General features: G+C 41.6%; 1 protein-coding gene across 7 annotated transcripts; it reads right to left on the bottom strand.

Annotated features, from left to right (window-relative positions):
* Window positions 1-538: 538 nt before the first annotated feature.
* On the bottom strand, window positions 539-19,501 carry LOC125770409 (uncharacterized). Of its 7 annotated transcripts, none has more exons than XM_049439928.1 (8): window positions 19,266-19,501; window positions 15,419-17,195; window positions 7,755-7,823; window positions 7,522-7,655; window positions 7,245-7,445; window positions 6,583-7,174; window positions 6,392-6,507; window positions 539-6,316 (listed from the first exon to the last, which is right to left on the bottom strand). In XM_049439928.1, exons 2-8 carry the CDS (start codon window positions 16,695-16,697, stop codon window positions 3,674-3,676), a joined length of 5,034 nt encoding a protein of 1,677 aa, XP_049295885.1. In that variant the 5' UTR covers window positions 16,698-17,195; window positions 19,266-19,501; the 3' UTR covers window positions 539-3,673. The 7 variants fall into 7 exon arrangements, with proteins under 7 accessions (XP_049295885.1, XP_049295889.1, XP_049295890.1 ...); XM_049439932.1 differs by having other exon boundaries at window positions 19,199-19,501; XM_049439933.1 differs by having other exon boundaries at window positions 19,375-19,489.
* Window positions 19,502-19,612: the final 111 nt, after the last annotated feature.

Genomic DNA, 19,612 nt, shown 5'->3' on the forward strand with positions numbered 1-19,612 from the left:
ATGACGATCACTGAGGAGGTTAAGGTCGTTAAGGTCGTTAACTTTATACTCCACTAACCTTAGCCAAGTGTTACCGGATTCATCTCGGTGATCTATAGATGGAATACAGTGTTAGATAATTTTGTTATTACAAATCCTCAATATCCTATGGTGGAGATTAGTGATGGGTAAATTATAAATTTTGCCGGAGTAGGATGGGTCCCATGGCTAGCCGGACTCAATCGGAATCGATCGGAATCGACCGGATTCCTTCGGATTCGGAATCTATCGGGCTCGTTCGGACTCGGAATCTACCGGACTCGTTCGGACTCGATGGGACTCGACCGGATTCGCCGGAGTCTATTTTGTTTATTAGTCTTATTCGGAATCAATTTTTCATACGCAGAGTCGGAGTATATTCACGATTCCATTCCGGATTACCCATCACTAGTGGAGATCACTTCTCATACTACTACAATACAATTATCACGCATTAATAATCGTTCATTTTGTGATATTATTCTTTGATAATCAAAAACACTTCATCAGAGAACAACAGTTTTCAAATTTTGTAAAGTAATTATTCGTTCATGTGTGTGTGTTTTTTTATTCTGTCCATATGTGAGGTTTTTAAACTATTTCCATTCTGTTGGTTGTGTATACGCACTAAATTGGTCTGATTTTGTGTCGGAGAGATCAGCAAAACACTCACCGATGTAAACCATCCATTCCAGCATGTGGTTTGGCATGAGTACAGGACGTACCCGTACGAATGTTGATACAAAATAAAATTAAAACTTTGCAAACACACAAACATGATTGGGCACCGTTATTACAAAACATAATGTATAGTGTGCCTATCATTTTTGTTAAAGGCCTGTCTACCAACCTAAGGGAAAAACAAACCAAGCATATATAATGTGAGTGTGTGTGTGTGTGCTTATCCCTTTTCTTGTATTTACTATTTACTAAACAAATCTAGCTCAAACAAAACAACAAAAGAAAAGGAAAGAAAAACTGCACAAAAAACACGTTTTTAATATGTGTGTGTGTGGTTGGGCGGTTGGCAAAACGTTTTTTTTTTTTTCAAAAAACCCCAGTAAAAAGCAAAACATTATTTAGCTAGAAATGTACGTAACATTAGTTGAGGAAAACACTTCTTGTTAATTATTATTACACAATCTTTCCGCCTCCATCTTGGTTGCTCTGTGTGACTACTTATCAAACTAAGAGTTTTGCGTTTATATATAAATTGTGTTTCCCTTTCCTTTGTATTTTTCCCCCTCTTCACCTCTCGGTGCAGTCTCTTGCTCTGGTTCTCTGGACCTACACGCACACACACGCACACAGTTAACAGTTCCGACATGTCTCTTCCTAGCTTTAATTTCTTACAATGGTTCTTATCTACGGTTTCAGCAACGAAAACTTTAATGATAAAACCATAAATGTGTATCATAGCATTGTATCCCTTATCTACCATACTTCTGCATTATACATACCATCTGCTAGATAATGTGGTCTAGATATATATAAATTGTAAAACAAATTCATCCCCCTCCATATATATGTATGTGCTTCAAACGATATTCAACTTCACAAATTTGTATTGTTTGGATATGAAACATCACCGGACGCACGTGCGTGTGTGTGTGTGTGTGACGATTTTCCATACTTAGTCCCACACATCCTTTTTCCTTTTGTAGGCGATGTAAATTTGAACAAATTTACAGTTTTGATAACTCTAGTCTCGTAAAATGTCCAATGCATTGTGCACGTTTTTTATATTAAATTAATGGAACATACTACAATTTACTTCTACTGTTCTTACTTAACAAACTACTAAAAGATATTCATTATCGACCATTTTCGTGAGGTCTGTAAAGTTATGCATTTGTTGTTTGTTGTTATTGTGTGTGTGTTTTTTTTCTTCTTTACTTTATACCTAATTATAATAAAAACTAAATTTCATGTTTCCCTCTAGCCCTGCATCAAACTCACTGACAAACGTCATTTGATACGTCAGTTTTTTTTTTCTTTATTTTACTCTCCCCCTACACTACTACATTTTTTATTATGTTTTATTTTCAAAATGTTACTTACCCAGCATATTTTATTTTGTTTGCTATGGTATCGAACCGCAGGCGGTATTGTGTCTTCTTTTAAGGCTCAATTTCCTTACGACTTTGGTCTTCTTTTTCATGCACTCTCACATACATTTGTATATGTACAACTCGTAGACAAGCTACGGCCTTTAAAAAAACGACGAGTACGCAGTACGGGTATTCTATAAAAGAATGTCTATATACAAATCTTATTTCAAAACATGTGTTATGTGTGTTTGTTTAGCTCAAAATATGCAATTGTTTGCTTTGCATAAACTTGCACTAAAGAGGGAAATGATCATGCCGTGTACACTTTTTCTTTTCGCTTACATGGGACGCTCCCTGTTCTAAATTCGTCGAACAATATGTTACATTTTACATCGAATAACTTTACAAGGATATGGAAGATTTTGGAAAACCGACACTGTTTTACTTCCCCATGTATGATCACTGTGTTTGCTTACCCTATACCGAGTAACGCTTGTGTGTATTGATTTGATTTGTTTTGCTTTTTTTTGTCTGCTGAGAACCATTGATGTTTCCTTCCCCTTTCATTGTCTCTCTCTCTCTATCTCTCTGTCCTTATCTTACTTATCTTTATAATTGCTGAAAAATGTCGCCCCTGAATACGCACCACAATCAGGTTAGAGATGGATGAGATTCTTCGCAAAAACCTACAGTTCACTGTACGATTTTTGCCTTTTGTCCTGACCAACTTTTCTTCATCTGTAAGTGCACTTTCTCTCGTAATGTACAGATTAAACTATAGGAAATTTTATCCTAATCGTTGCATCGTGGTGTTTGCAACCAATAAACGTAGATACGTTTCGCCACTCCACTCTACCAGAGACAATTGCTGTAGTAGAATTAGAATCATTCCCGCATAAATTCCTTAAAAAACGGTTCCATTGAGTTCAGTAGCATAAGATCGGGAAGATACAAAACAAAATCCTCAAATAAAAAAAAATAAAACTAAAGTAACAAAGACCATTAGGGCGATAATAATTCCCATGACATACACTAACAAAAATAAAACTTTTTAATGTAGTGAACGGAAAACCAAAACCTACGCTTATAACTATTATCTCAATCGCACAACTTAAATACGAATGCGTATTCGTCTCTCGTTGCAAAAATAGGTCACCACTTCATCATTCAGTGAGTTGAAATTTTGCTTTAAAAAATATTTTAGAATCATGTTTTGAACAATTACGATGAGTGAGATAGATAAGGAGACATGTGTGTTTGTGTGTCTAAAATGTTTGATCTTATCGCTGTGAACAAACTCATTACACCAGTACTGAAGGGCGTAAAAGAAGATATAAACATAAGTAGCAAACGCAAGAGCATTGTGCAAAAGTTATGCACAATGTTTATACAAACGATAGAATACACCTGTATCGATTCTCCCCAAAAAGGCAGCAGCAAAATGTATCAGAAAAAAACGGTTTTATACATCGGGGACAGCGCTTTGGTGGTGGTAGTGGTGGTGGAAAGTAATAAATAAATAGTTAACTCCTACCTACTCGTACCTATAACACAACAATTCTCACGGCACCTTGCCACAACTAGTGAGAAGCATTCATACCAGCTCAACACACTTCGCGTTTAATCATGAACTTTCCGTCCGTGTGACCAAATGCCGACGTGTTTTGCCGGTTTGTTAGGGAATAGTTTTTCCGCTCGATTTGCCGAAAACGCTTTGGGCGCGGTTCATTTACATCATCCCCATCATCATACGATACTTCTGCTCTTCGTTTCGTTATTCGGTGCGGTTCCCGTTTCACGTTCGCGTACCCACCGCCGTATGAATAATTGTCGATAATCTTTTGTTTTACATTTGATAGCTTGGATCGTATTTTCTGCTCATATGGCGTGTAGCCATAAAATCGATCGCACTCTTCCTCATCGAACCCAAGATATGGTTCATCCAACTCTTTGTAACCAAGGTACACGATATCATCGTTATCAGAATGTACCGAAATTGTGCGAGGCAGAAGCGTACAATCCGCGTCCCTGCATGACACAAATTCCTGCCTCAGCAGTTGTAGTGTGAAAAATCTTTCCAACCCGTACGACTGGACGGAGCAGCAATTACCATCCGTACGGGTTACTGCATTCCGGGAACGTGTTTCGTTTCGCTCCTTCTTTATATTCAAATTTGTCCGATGCGGTGCGGGAACAGCAACGTTACTAATCCTACTACTGCTAGCTTCCGGGAGCGACGCTGGCACTGTTACCTGTTCCTTTTTCCTATCATTCCGAGGCGGTTTGTTTTCCTTCATATTCTGTATACTATCGATCACGGGTTCTACGTATATTGTAGCGCCTAATAATTCTTTAGTCGTATCGGAAAATTCCTCTTCATTCATAATTTGACGCACCTCCATCGTCACACGTGCTACATTAACATTCACTGCATCATCGATTTGATGGTGCTGCTGCTGTTTCGTCGTTGATACTAAACCATCCAGTACGTCATTGTTGTTATTTTCTGCTTGACTTGATTTCCTACTGCAAGGAATCTTTTCCTCTTCCACTTTCTCACTGTCTGCATCCTTGCTTATCTCTTCTTCCTCCACATCAATAACTATTTCATCCGTTTGTTCCTCAACCGTTTCTTTCGCACTATCCTTTACCACCGTCTTTTGCTTGGTCGGACTATCTGCAGCTAGCGAGACATTTTCAACAGCAATGGACGCTTCGGTCGGTTCTTTTGTGGCGGTACTGCTCACAACTGGCAACGCTACATTGCTGTGCCCGTCCCGCTCATCCTCATCCTCATCGATAACGATCACGACGGAACTGTTGGACATCTGGCGCGTATCGCGCAGCGGACTGCCCGAATGGGACAGACTGCTTTTGCTACTTTTGCTACGACCGATACCGCTCGATGTGCTTTCCTCCATCGAACTGCTATACTGGGATTCGATCGATTTCGTGCTCGATACGGGTAGACTGCTGGTATCCTTCTTCCTATCGTTCTGTTGGTGTATTCGTTTGGTTTTGCTACTGTTGCTGTTTATGCTAATACTACTATTACTATTACTACTGAGAGCGTTATGATGATTAGGCACTACGGTTGTTATTGAATTCGATTTTTCCACCAGTTCACCGTTGTTGGTACCGTTGCTAGTGGTTCTGCGTTCCCGTTGCGATGGTACCGTCGTTTGCATCAATGCACCGGCACTCTTTCGCCGGCTTGCACCTTCCTTATGCAACCGGAAACCACTCTGTTCCGCTAGCTTAAATGCATCGTACGTGTTGCGCACATTCACCTGCAGCTTCTCGTACGGTACCTTGGTTTGGCCGGGCAAACCACGGCTATACGCGGATAGTGACGAATGCGGCCCACGCCGTTTGCCACTTTCGCACAACCAATCGTGCCGCTGCAGCTCCTGCATCGTAATGCGTTGCTTCGGATTAACGGTGAGCAGCGCGCGTATTAGATTCTTTGCACTTTCACTCACACCCAACCAGATGCTGGTGCTGAGATCGAACGAACCGCGTCGTATTTTGTTGGTAATGATGTCCATCTCCTTCGACGTCGATGCAAGATTGTCGTGGCCAAAGAACTGGCGCGGGATGAACGGTGCTTGACCGGACAGCATCGTGTAGAGGATGACTCCGAGCGACCACAGGTCAGTCGTTTCGAGCGAGTACGAAGAATCGGAGTCGGAAGACGACGTGGTACCGATCACTTCTGGTGCCGCATAGCCGAGCGTACCGGCCGGAAGCCGTGGTTCATCACTGTTGCTGTCGAGCCGCTCGGCAAATCCGAAATCGATCAACCGTAACCGATCGGATGACGATCGTTCGAAGAGTACATTTTCCGGCTTCAAATCCCGGTGTGCGTAACCCTGCAGATGAATGTATGCGACCGCATCGACTACCTGGGAAAAGTAGCCGCGAATTCGTGACTCCGTTTGCTGGGCGGGTTGTCGATTGATGCGTTGCAGCAGTTCACCACCCTCGAGCAGCTCCAGCACAATATAGATGTAGTGGTTGTCCTCTAGTATTTCGACAAACTGCGTTATATTCGGATGTTTCTGACACTGGCGCAATACTTCCACCTCGCGTTTGGCGAACTCAGACGTGTGCGGATGGTTGAACAGGACCTTAACGGCGAAGAAATTATTGCTACGTAGCCGCTGGCATCTAAGACACGTCGAATACGATCCGACTCCAATCGCTGAATCGCTCGTCAGTGCGTACTTTCTGAAGAAACTCGATTGCTGTTGAAGAAACAATACCGATGAAAATGGTAACAAAAGTGATTCAACAAAAACAAAAGCAAATGAACACCATACCTTTGATGCATTTTGCCTAATGTAGTTTTCCTGCGGACGCATGTTGTGGATCGGAATAAACTTATTTCGATCCACGACGTTTTCAGTAAGCAACTTCGGTGAAACGTAAGAATATCCTGTACAAAACAAATGAGAAGATTAGTTGCGTGTTCTCAATACATTTGTATCGAAGTTCCACCTGCGAAACTTACCTCTAAACAACCGATCAGCATTCTTTGGCGGTGCGCACGGATTTTCCACGACATCCTGCTTGGTAAACTCGGAGCTAAAGTTCCGCGTATCGCGATCATTCTCGGCCACTGGTGGAAACGGTGCCTGTATCTGTTTCCGTACCAACCGTGCCCAGTTAATGGAACGCAGAAACGGATGCGACTTTAGCTCGGACGCATCGGTCTTCCCGCTGCCGAGCCGTCGCTTCGGATCCTTCACCAGTAGCTTACGGATAAAGTCGGTCGCTTCGGCTGATAGATTTTCCGGAATAATTGCTTCCGTCTCCGTGATGCGCCTAGCAATGTCGTTCGGTTCAGCCGCAAACGGTGAAGCGCCCGTTAGCAGCTCGAACGTGAGCACACCGACCGACCACCAGTCGACGGCAGTGTCGTGGCCTTCGGGTCTTGGTTTTAAAATTTCCGGTGCCATATATTCGACCGTACCGCAGAAGCTGTACGCACGTTCATGTTCGTACGTGAGCTCACGCGATAAGCCGAAATCGGTCAGCACGATGTGGCCATCCATGTCGACCAGAATGTTTTCCAGCTTGATGTCGCGATACACGATGCCGAGCTACGAATAAAAGATACTTTCATTAGCATGGTGCAAATAGTTTAATGGCGATCATGGGTTAAATATTTACCTTGTGAAGATGTTCGATTGCAACTATTATCTCTGCGATGTAAATCTGGACAGCCGATTCCTCGAAGAGCAATCGCTTGCAAAGCAGCGTGAACAGCTCACCACCGATCACGTAGTCCAGGATCAGGTACAGCTTGGATTCGGTCTGGAAGGCGTAATGCATCGTTACCAGAAACGGAGCCTCCTGTATCGCTTCAAGCACCTGAAAGAGAATTATAAATTCCATTAGTATACGAATTGAACTTGCATCAGAAGTTTGTCTATTCGAAACCCCCTACCTGTCGTTCGGTTCTCGTGTGTTCTGCTGTCTTTTTCTTCAGGCTTACGATACCCTTCTTCAGCACCTTCATCGCGTAGACTTTCTCCTTATCTACACCAGTTTTCTTTCGCACCAAGAACACCGTTCCGTACGCTGTGCATAGGGAAGAACGAAACATTGTTTTTTGTGTCACAATTAGCATACATTGTTAACACACCATAAATATCATATCGTGTGGTGCAAGTTGTTTACCTCCGGTTCCAAGGACTTTCAGCATCTCGAAATCGTCCAAACTAACTTTATCCTGGTCATTAAGTTGAACTGAAAAAAGGGAATAAATAATTCGTTAACATTAATGAAATTAAAATGAAAATGTGTCAAACTATGTTCAACTAAAACATGATCATCAACATTCAGTGGGTTCTCTTCTTCCCCACCGGTTCGGACAGAGATTCGTAGAGAAGAGGAGTCCACCCCGAAACACATAGGGTCAGTTCTATTTTGCCATCCGGCGTTCCGCACTTTTGTTACTCTCGAGAATGGTGTCACGACACAAATCGATCCCACACCTTCATGCACAGACTGGCAAGCATGGATTCATCCACTGATTCCGCACACACCTCTTCCCGTCTCATCTCATCTCAAACACCTTGGTACCATTTTCAACAAAAAAAAAAGGCACAACATGACAAACTTCGGAAGGTTCTTCGTAGGCTTGCATAGAAGGTACACCAGGGGAGGGTAGGTGAATAATCACGAGTAGGTGGGTGGCGAGAAGAAAGCATGATTTGATGACCTACTTCTTGCGTTTGCGTACGCGTACGCCGCAACTGTGATTGTGTGCGTACAGCTAGTAGTAGTAGTAGTAGTAGTGGGTAGCGTAATAGTAATAGTAAGCAATATGCATGCCACCTGCGCACAAAGCTTGCCATGTCGGTGGCGGTAATAGTACACACAGCATGTTTATTATATTTCATGAAACCGTTGAACATTTTATAGCAACTAAAATGTTGGGGGACGGGAAATAAAATGTGTAAAGTTTTTCCAAAAAGAAAAAAAACTTTTACATTCTTACAATCGCATAGATATTTTGTCAAGTAAAATTTTAGTTAATAGCTTTCAAAAAGAAAATAGCTTTGAAAAATGGCTTTGCCCACTAGTCGTGTGGAAACCCGTTAGCTGGTGAGTTACTTCCGTTACTCCGGCTGGTAATTCCGAAGGCCGGCAGTCAAGGCAGACACGAAATAACGGAACCACACGCGCAGGTTTTCTTCTATTATGCTGCCATCTCCTTGCATCAATAGGGGTAGTTCGCTAGCCAGAGCAAGAAAGCTGCAGATAGAATGTGTGTGCGTGAACTAGAGTAGTGAAATCTTTCTTTACATAACTGCGTACACTTTTTCTCTCTCTCTCTCTATCTCTCTTTCTCCACGTTCGTCGGATTTGTTGTTTTCCGCCTCTGCAAACATCCATCCCGCAACTACAGGAATGCCGTCCGTTTTGCTGTAAGTAACATTTTCCTCACCCACACGAACAAACGGTCAAATTAAAAAAAAACTATACTCCTATGTTGAAGGTTTCCTTTTTCCATGAGTGACAGCTCTATATGCTACACAAACTCTCTCTCTCTCTCCCTCTCTTATTCACTCATTCTCTCCTAGTCGCGAAAACATTACGCAAAGGGGGTGGATTATGGATGAGAGAGGGTTGAAAAAGTCACGGTGGAGCAGATTTGATTATGTTGGTATCAAGCAAACAATAACACCTGTAGCATTCATAGACTGGATGCTGTTTCTGTGTGTGTGTAATTTCTATGACAATGTAAAGGGGGAAGACGGAAAACGGTGGAAAATTTCAATCTCGACCTGCCGGCACGCACAAGATTTCATCTGTGACTTGTAACACACACGGCGCACCTTCCTTCGATATGTGCATTTAAAACGCAACCGTACTTGTCAAAATGAAGCGTTATAGTGCGTTATGCGAAGACGTTACTATAAGTTTCCTTATCTTCACAATGAATGACAGCCAGCTAATAAACTTAGAAGACATTTAACTCTGTCAAAGAAATTTGCAAATTATTGTCTGCATTAAAAAATGAAATTGAGGAAAAAAACAAAAACAAATCCATGATTAAAAATTTTGACACAAAATTCAAGTTGCGAATGCCACCTGAATTGAACGAATTTCTACAAATGGCGCAGTAGCAGAATTCGGCCTCATTATATTTTATCGTGCTGTATTTTTTTTTATTTTCGTTGTTGTGCTGATTTTCTTCGCTTCGCGCGTTTTGTTGTGCTGGTTTACAGTTTGCTTTGTCATGCTTTATGTTTTTGGTTTTGTTTTTCAACTTCTCTCCTTGGGTGAGTTAGCTTTGGAAGTACAGAGTTTAAGTGTAAAATCAAACCAAACTCACCAAACACCTAATGAAACCAAATTAAACTCTTTCTTTTTTGTTTCCTTCCTTTTGGAGTTTAAAACAAACGCCTCGGTTGGAAAAAAGCAAACCCAATAGTATCAAAAAATGTAAGCAAAGAAGCACAATTTGTAACAACTGCGGAGAAATAACAGTTATATAATAATAAATATTTTCATCAAACCAAGGCCACACTGCATTTAGTCCATCCGTCCTCAACAATGGCGAACCAAAAAAAAACAACCGTCCGCAGCACTTACTTGTGTTAGGTGTCAACTGATGACGTTCCCCAACAATGACTTGAGCACAACAACAACCCACACACATCCAGTATGTAGAGAAAATACACTTTCATTTTCCTTTACCTTCAAAAACAAACCAAACTGGAAGTGAAAGTTGGTGGAAAGAAAAGAAAACTCAACAAAACAAAAAACAAATTTACGAAAGATCATTTAGTACACATGAGAATGTAAAATAGAGAAATCCTATACTGCCGAGCATTGATTTATAATAAAATTTAAATATAAAAAAATTAATATTAAAAATAAATTGTTTTCCATAGAATTTCTTTTAAAAAAAGAACAAAATTCTTATTTCCAATGTTGTGCAAAAATAATCCGTTTCGTCGATTTCCCACCGCAGAAAAGCTTGCAACCATTACAAACGCATCTATTGCACAAATATCTTGAACCATTAGTGCGCAATAATAATGCATTCGATATATAAAAAGGCCACACATCTAATGTCGTGTGCAACAACGCGCAACCAGTGCGTCAGAGTTTGAAAAATGGAAATGATCAGATGATCGTTGATCCTTGAGGCAGAGAAAAAAGCATTTTGTGAACATAGAGGAAAATTATGTTGCGATTGTCCACCTCAACGCCACATAACCGTAAGAACGATAAGCGGAAAATTTTCTCTCTCATAAAGTTGATGTGTCCCATCATCAACACACACACACACAATTATCATCGCCATCAATCGATGTCAAATGCAAACAAAAATATAATAACTTCATCTGCACTCGATGCAAGCTGTATATGACCATCGGCTTTAGGTACTACACCAACACAGTCTAGTACTACTTGCACCACCAATTGCACTACGACACGCCCGCGGGGGGAGGGTGTTTGCCCAAAAGGCCTTGTCTGCGCTTACTGCTTTACTAGAGATCGCGGTTGCGCACGATTCATCCGTCGCGCATGCACACATATTAACAACACGCATCCGCGACCCGGTGTGTGCGATGTAATAATTGCAGTACACAGCGGCACACACCGTGATACGCGATACGCATTTTTCATGCGCACACCGCTCTTACAAATAAAAGTGCAACAGTCCGCTGACGCAAAAGAGCGCATGTGGGCTCAACAATGTCAAGCAAATAATACACATTAATACTAAATTAAATGTTTTTTTTAGTAAATGGGAAGGATATCGAAATTGATTTGGGGGAAAAAGTATGTTTAACTATCAACTTGTTTTTTACGTAGACGGCTATTATTGTATTAAATGCACTTCCATCTTGAAGGTAGATAAACATGGTGGATTAGCCACGAAGACAGAAAAAAAAGATTGATGATATCACATTTCTGTTATCACATCACACACAGTAAGATGCACTGAGGGTGTTTCTAAATCGCGATCAATATTTATATTATCCTTCGTAAATCAAAAAAAAAATTACTCTTTTTTAACTTTAATTTAATAATTTGATTTTTTGTAACTGTCACACATTTAACTGTCAACTGTGTTCTGCCAATAATTCTATTAAAAAGGCTACACGATTTTCCCTGCTTTTGATAAGCACCATGATAATAAAGGCGAAAAAAATGTCCCAAATTGAGTTTAAGGGTGAGTCTTTGTTGTCTGCAAGCTAGTAGCGCGTTACTTGCTTCGGTCCAGACGAAATTCAATCCAACCGTCTGCCCCTATCGCTTGGATTAGCAACGATTCATAGAAAGAAACACTTCCAGAACCCACCGCCAGACAAGATGCACTAATGTTGGTCATGGTTTTTTCCAACGAAAAGAAGAAAATAACGTTGCTCGCTTTTCCACACAACCCGTGTAATGCATTTTACAACACAAACAGCACATGCCGCCGCCGCCACCACCGACTTCTTTTGGTGCAGTTTTATTTCCCATCCTTCGCTTGCCTTCACATGGCTGGGGAGCACACCCAGCTCCCCAACCAAATCTCCCACCAACCGTGATAAATCGATCCTTCGTTTTGAGATATTCCATGAGCTGTCGGGTTTTCGGAAATTCCTGACCTGGGTCGACAGAAAATGAAAACTTCGCATTAAATCTACACAGTGATGCCTCTCCAAGTTACCGAGAAGATTCGGGGGGCGAACGGTGGGACACTGCAATTTTTGGTACGAAAGAAAGGAAGACCTTCAAGAAGGTCGTCTGTAAACATTTTTTTCCATCAAGCGAAAGTTTGTCGTCCCTGTGCCGAAATAATGATTTTGGAGGAATGTCTGCGAGTGTCCTTTCTTCATGTTGGTTGGGTGGTATCACCCTTTTTTTTTCTTTTGGGGGACAATATACACACCCATCCAGCAGAAATGCGAGCTTTATCGGTTCACCCTTAATGGAGCTTAACACGCGAAGGAAAATATTTTTCATTAAGTTTAATAAAACATTTTTATTTACATGCTTTGAATGATACAAATTCTGAATCTTTAATGTCTGAAGACCTCAAAAAGCTCATTCATTAATCGTGTAGAAAATTCAAAAAAAAACTGCGTTTCTTGTGGTTAGATAGCTTTTTTATCAGTTGGAGAAAACGATTGTGATGTAAGCGTTTACCAACTTGACTCGATGGCTCTTCATTAAAGTAATATTAATGATTTTTCGCGATAGATCCACCGCAATAGATAGAATACAACATAATTAATTTCTCCTCATTATTCTTAGTAAAAATGAAGCAAATTTAATTCCATAAAATAATGCTTAAACTTAAATAAAAAAAAATTAATATCAATATATCAATATATTTTATATCAAATAACTATATTACCAATATAAATAAGCAATCGTTTCTTTACATCCAACCACAATTTGATAACATACACCACACGTAACCACAACGCTTCTTCCGGTCACTGACCGCATTAGTTGACCAAAACTATTTTTGTTTCGCCCAGGGTCATGGTACAAGGTCCGGGGTGTTTATGTTCATTGGGTACCTGATAACCAAAAACACATTGTTGACTGTCTGCTGTCTGTCAACTACGCCCAAATACGCGCACAAACCCAATAAGCATATTGAGATATTTTGCTTAAAACGTTCGTAACAGCGATGACAGAAGCATTTCAATCAAGGACACAATACCAATTTTAATTATCCTCGATAAAGATTTGCTTTAACAAAGTGAGGTAAAAAATGATCAAAATTTAAATTCATTTGTATGCATAATTTCACACAGTTTAATAACTGAACATTATATATATATAAACACAAAAAATAAATGCTTTTCCTTATTCCCTTTTTTTCGAACAACTTGTTGTAAAACTTAAAATATTTACCAGAATAAAATTACTTTTTAAAAACCATATCAGCAAGCAAATATAGTAACGTCTGCACAAACGCAACGCCTCGTCTAGAATTGTGGACTTCTACCACATTTTACATCGCCTTGCATCCAAAACAAATACGTTCCGGAAGTGTTGACCTTTTTGAGGCACGGGTTGACACAAAATGACCTCGTACAACAACGCCACGTGGACTGGGAATGTATGGAAACCGAGTGCAATCGGGTGCACACACGCCTGAGTTTATATGAGAAACCACATCCGAAGGCTGTTTTTTTTTCTTTACAAATAAACAAAAAAAACTACAACCACAGCAAAACCAAACCATAAAACGTCCGGAACGGAATGGAAATAGTACAATAAAGAAACATATGCAAGTGGGCAACTACTCTCTATCGGTCTAAGGGCTGTTGGGTGTGTTGCGTTTTCCCTGCTCTTCCCTAAGACGGTGGAAAACTTGCCCAAAAATAGCGGAACTTCTGCGGAAAGCGCATACAGCAGCATAATTCCAAACAAACTAAGAAAGTGATGCCTCATGTGTGCATACATGGAAAGTATGCAAAAGCAAAAGAGGGTGAACGAAAAAATCTCAGCAAAACCCCGGAAATGGTGGAATACACCGCGAGTGGATTTTAAAGTGAAAATAACTGTTATTTTTTTACAATAAAAAAAAAAACTCCTACTGCTGCTGCCACTTTCTTCTTGGCTTGCGTGTTTCGTACTTACGCCGGACGGATTGCTTTAGGTGGGGTGTGTGCGCGACGCATGCTTTTAAACATGTATCAGTGAGCAGCGCAAAATCGCGCAACCTTCTGCGTGAGGCGGTTAGTGTGCGTGTATGTGTGTGCGATTGGAGAAGAAAACATAAAAAAATATGCGGGAGCAATGAAGAGATGAAGAGGGAAGCCATCCAAAGGAGGCAGATATTTGGTTTTTATGTTTCGAGCATAAATTTACTGCACCTTTTGTTTGCTATTTTTCTTTTCTTAAGCCAGCCTATTGTTTTCTGTCAGTTTGTAGAAAAATCTCTTAAATTTTTATTTATCTTTCCCTTTTGCTCGCATTTGAATTTTACGATCGTCTTCTTTGATCGTTTTTTTTTATTCAATATTTTTATTCGTAGTAAATATTTCAAATTATTTACTAGAAGCGATCTTGACACGATCGCGCTGAGTTAATTTACTAAGAGCAAAAAGTAAAAAACAATTTAAAAAAAACATCATAGCCCAAACATACAAACCCTACCCCCCACCCGGTGTGGCGCTCACACGCGAAGGTAGATTCCAATTTTGTTCTGTTTCGCATTCGCGAAAGGAAACGAGGTCAAAGTCAGTTTTTTAATGCCGCTAAGCCAAGGCAAACCCGAACCACCATGGACATGCTAAAGTCCCCTGTTAAGAGAAGACAACTCGGAACCGGATGAGGAGAGGGCGAAGGATGTACAGATACTAATACTGTTGAATATGGTACGACCTTATTCTACATGTTTCTTCCCACAAACACTTCTTTTTCCAATAACATTAAATTAGCAACATCTGAGTATCTAAGGTCGGAGCAAAACAGACAGAGCAATGTGTCAGATGTCTGCTTTCTGAGATCTTCATGGGAGTACGTCGACAGCATTACCAATTTAATAAACAATCTCGTTAGCAAGACGTCAAGATACCAAAAGAAAGAAATATATGAAAACCCCTTTACGACCTGAATCCTGAGAAGATCAGCAGAATGTTTGGACATGTCATGACAATGACACTGAACAACCTAAAATATATAAATCGATTCAGAGGAACCAAGGATTCTGGACGAGAGGAAGCAAGGATTCTGGACGAGAGGAAGCAAGGATTCTGAACGAAGCAAGGATACGCCGATCACCAACTCTCGTCTAACTGAAACCAAAAACTGAAAACGACTAAAGTGCACAACAATGCAAGAAATGGACAAAACAGAAAATCACTTACCCTTAGTTTTGATGGCCGATATTTTAACCATCTCTTCCTCCACCAATTCGCCCTGTGATGGTTGTGATGCCGCCGTTTGTGTACCATTATAAATGACACTATCCTTGTCGTGTTGTCCACGCGACGACGTTCTGTCACCACCGGCACCATAAGTGTTGCCATTGTTTTGCTTCTGTTTGCCGAAGCTTTCCTCCCTCATCTGATCGTGTTTTTCCACATCGATCACCTCCTGCACATCGTCATCCTCCGGGACGTCATCTTCGTCCTCCTCTTCCGCCTCCTCGTCTTCCCCGTCTTCCTCCTGCTGATGATCATCCGTCGTATCGACCGGTTCGTGATCGTCCTCGGCGTCCTCCTCATCGTACTCCTCCTCCTGATCCTGTTCCTCGTCAACTTCTTCCTGTTCGTCATCCACCACGTACTGATCGGCGTCCAGTTCCTCGTACTCATCGTCACCCTGCAGCAGATCTTCGTGATCATGCGTTTCGTACTCTTCGTCCTCGTCTACCTCCTCATCGTTGCCCTCCTCGTGGACGGACGACGTAGTATCGCAAGCCGTCGTATCGACTGTCCTTCCGCTTCTCTTGCGCATGGACCAACTTGAAGATGAATTCACTTCTGGTTGCTCAAAGTCCGACTTGTCGCTTTCCTCATCTTCGACCAGCTGCATACCGTCGTGTGTCTGCAGACACATCTCGTCCAGCGCAAGATCATCGTCCTCCACTTCCTCCCCGCTCGTAACATCCGAATCGATGATCATGTGCGTTTCGGACACCTGTCGGTACGTGGCACTATTGCTGCTGGATGATTGGCCTCCAGCACCACCACGAGAACCTGCCAACAGTCGTTGACGTTGCATTTGCTGTAATTTATTCTGTTTCATCTTATCCTGCACTACTTGCTCGATTAACGCTGCTGGATCGATGGATTCGGAGAGTCCTTTCATTTTACCATAGCCCGACAGGAGTGATGACATTTTGTTTTTAACATTTTCTAAATTCGTGATACTATAGATGGAACCGACGGGTCGGGCTGATATCCTTGCGGGTAAATTCTTGCCGGACACCGGGAAGTTGTTGCTTCTACTGCTGCTGGGTTCCTCGTGATCACGGTAATCCTCACAAGGACGCTTGTCGTGTGCTCGTGTCATCAGCCGGCCACCACCACCACCACCACCACCACCACCACCACTAGCCGTACTAGGATTGATCGGTACCGCCATTATTCCTCCTCCACCGCCCACACCAGCACCGGCACGGGTGCGATTGTTGCGTCGCATGACCGCTTTTTGAAGTTTTGCACTACACACACAATGCTGACACGATTGGGTAAAACAGAATGCCTAGCAACTGTGCTTATTGTACCGCGCTCACACACCACCACAAACTGATGCTGTACGCACTCGCTGTTTCCGTTTATTTTTGTTGCTGTTGTTGCTTTACACACATACACGCACACACACACAATCATACACCCCTTTTGCTTTGCGTTTCGTGCGATTGAAGGCTTGGAAGGGATGCAAAAGCGCCGTACACTGTAGCAAAAAGGGCGCTAAATCCACCCAAGATCACGTCACGGATGCAAAGCGGATTTTGTATGTCTTATTGCATTTAAATTTAAGCACGGGCAAGGCATCATTTTCTATTCAAACTTTGGCCACTCAATAGACCACACTGTAAACTTGCCGCACCATGCACTTTTTTTCAACCTTTCACCCTTCTTTCACTGTTACACACCGAATACACTTATCTGTGGTGTTTGTTGGTGATGGATATATCTGAAAAATTAAATATAAAAACTCTCTAGTAAATCCGGCATCCACAAAAACACATAGCACAACCACTGAAGTAACTAAATTAACGCATGTCGAGCAACAAAACGAACGAACGAAATGGAAACTTTACATCCAGCGTTGTAAATCAATACAATCGATTGATTTGACATAAACGGCAGGCACTCTGTCTTGCAACAAACCGTGTCTCAGCTGTTTGTCACTCTCGCGCAACACTGTTGGCATCTTGTTCGCACTGTTTTCGATGCGCTGTTGATGGTGGAAAATTTCGAATGGCTGCGCCGTTTGTCTGCAGCGCAAAGAGCCACCAACTCGTGTACGCGAGTTTCGCACACACGCTTGCACTCTTCACCCAACGGGTTTTTGATTCGAAAACATAATCCCGCACACAACGAAACACAACTGCTACACTGTACGCGTCGGACACTAATCAAAATACATACGCACACACACGCGCGCGCGCGCCTCTTCTCATATGTCAGATCAGCTATCAACGGCGTTTGAAAAATACGCAAACACACACACACACACACACATGTATTCCCTTTTTTTTGCTTTACCGTTCTTTTCACAGTGCGTACGTATGTGTGTGTGCGTGCGTTAGTGGAAAAACGCCAGTGTGCAAATGCATCTTCCGACTACAAATGCGGATGAAGTGCGTGATGAAATTATGTTTGCACCGAAAATTATTTTCTAAATGACATTTTCCAACCCCTTCCGAAACACTCACACTCACAAATGGTTCACGATTGTACACACAAAAACACCTATCTCTGGCGGCCTTCGTTGATTGTGCGCTTCGTGATGTTTTCTTCGTTTACCCATCGCGCGGAATGGAATGTGTGTAGCCCGTTGCATTGGTAGTGGTGCGCGATGAAATGTCACTACACATTGTAAAAAGCAGGTACCGAAATTCCCCCCCTTAAGGGCAAAATATTAAATACGCTGATTCCGTGGTTGGCGCCGCTAATCATCGTCCTTGATGGTATGGGTGAGCGAAAGCGTGTTTCCATTTTTTTCTCTCTATCGCCCTTTCTCGTTCTCGCCCCTCTGTGCTGTGGTGTCGCTCTCATTTCGATCCGATTTTGATGGGAGTTTTTCCCTTAATTGTAGCTGTAGCTATCTTTCTAGCGAAACGTTCTAGTGAGTTTTTTTTGTGTATTGCACCACACCACCACTACCTACACTCTTGGTTGGTTTGTGGTTTTACACATTGTTCAAACCTTTTTTATTAAAAAAGCTTTCTTACAAATACCATACACGACTATTGCTCGCTTCCCATGACACGTATTATTGCAAGAGGCGACGAAACACACACTCACACGAATAACCGTGCAGGGACAGTATGGCCAACCGAAAGGGAGAAAAACCTCCCTGCAAGATGTTGAATTTCGACCAACAACGATTGTCCCCTTCAAGATGCACCGATTTTGTGTGAGATGCGAGAGTCAGCCTATCGATCGTCTTATCCTACATGATCACAGTCCGCGTATAAGGATAAAAACGATCATAAACGGTACGATCCCGCAGTACTGTACCGGAAGGGAAAAACTTCCTTGCATTGTATAGCATATGCGATGGACCCCGACAGTTTTATGCTGTGCGGGAGCATGACGTGCGAAACGAATTACAATAAAAGCATGTACGTAGAAATTATAAAAATAGCCACCATAACCCCTTATGACAACGTTTTTTTTCTCTATCTCGTGACAATGTGGAAATTGAAGATAGTTCAATGCGAGTGTGAACGCTCTATCTATCCTACTTCATCTCACTTGGTGTTGAAAAAGATAGTCAACGGAAAGCACTTTTCTTTCCCGTAAAGAATTCATTCGAAACCGCCTCGGGAAGCCACACTTCACATCACACTAAACTTTGTGTCCTATCGCGCGAAAAACACCGAAACCGGAGGGAAAATACAAATAGATACCACGCAGTAAAAGGATTTTCTACACACATAAACAAACGGCATTCAAAGGAAAGTTTACACTGGCTTGCTTGCTTGGTTGCTATGTTGAAGATCCATTTTCTTTTGGGAGAAACAACTATACTAACCAGCCTTTGTATAATTTGGTTTCTATATATCGTATTTTGGGCGATTTCAAACGTTTCACTGTTTAAATATGCTGTGAACAAGCTTTAAATGGACTTTTGATTTACACACTTTAATGAACGTCCGTCCGCGCTCACGCATTCACGCATTTACAACACTGCCCGTAGTAAAGATTTTCTTGACTTCTCTTGACTTTTGCCTAAACACAGTGGGCGGGAACCATCGGAATACTGCCATAGAAATAAAAAAAATATTCTTATGTAAACTAATTAATTTAATGTTTGTACTACAAATTATACCATTTGTAGTTGAAAACAAAATGAAAAAATCCAAACGAAGATGCAACAAA

This window comes from Anopheles funestus, chromosome 3RL, assembly GCF_943734845.2.
Source record: "Anopheles funestus chromosome 3RL, idAnoFuneDA-416_04, whole genome shotgun sequence".
Lineage (NCBI taxonomy): Eukaryota > Metazoa > Arthropoda > Insecta > Diptera > Culicidae > Anopheles > Anopheles funestus.

What these genes read in the sequence shown, in the direction of transcription:
- LOC125770409 (XM_049439928.1), bottom strand. Translation starts at nt 16,697, where the DNA reads ATGCGACGCAACAATCGCACCCGTGCCGGTGCTGGTGTGGGCGGTGGA. An exon ending in GAAAGTCCTTGGAACCGGAG is followed by an intron (nt 7,656 to 7,754) that starts GTAAACAACTTG and finishes CCCTATGCACAG; the next exon opens with CGTACGGAACGGTGTTCTTG. An exon ending in TTAGGCAAAATGCATCAAAG is followed by an intron (nt 6,317 to 6,391) that starts GTATGGTGTTCA and finishes TTTCTTCAACAG; the next exon opens with CAATCGAGTTTCTTCAGAAA.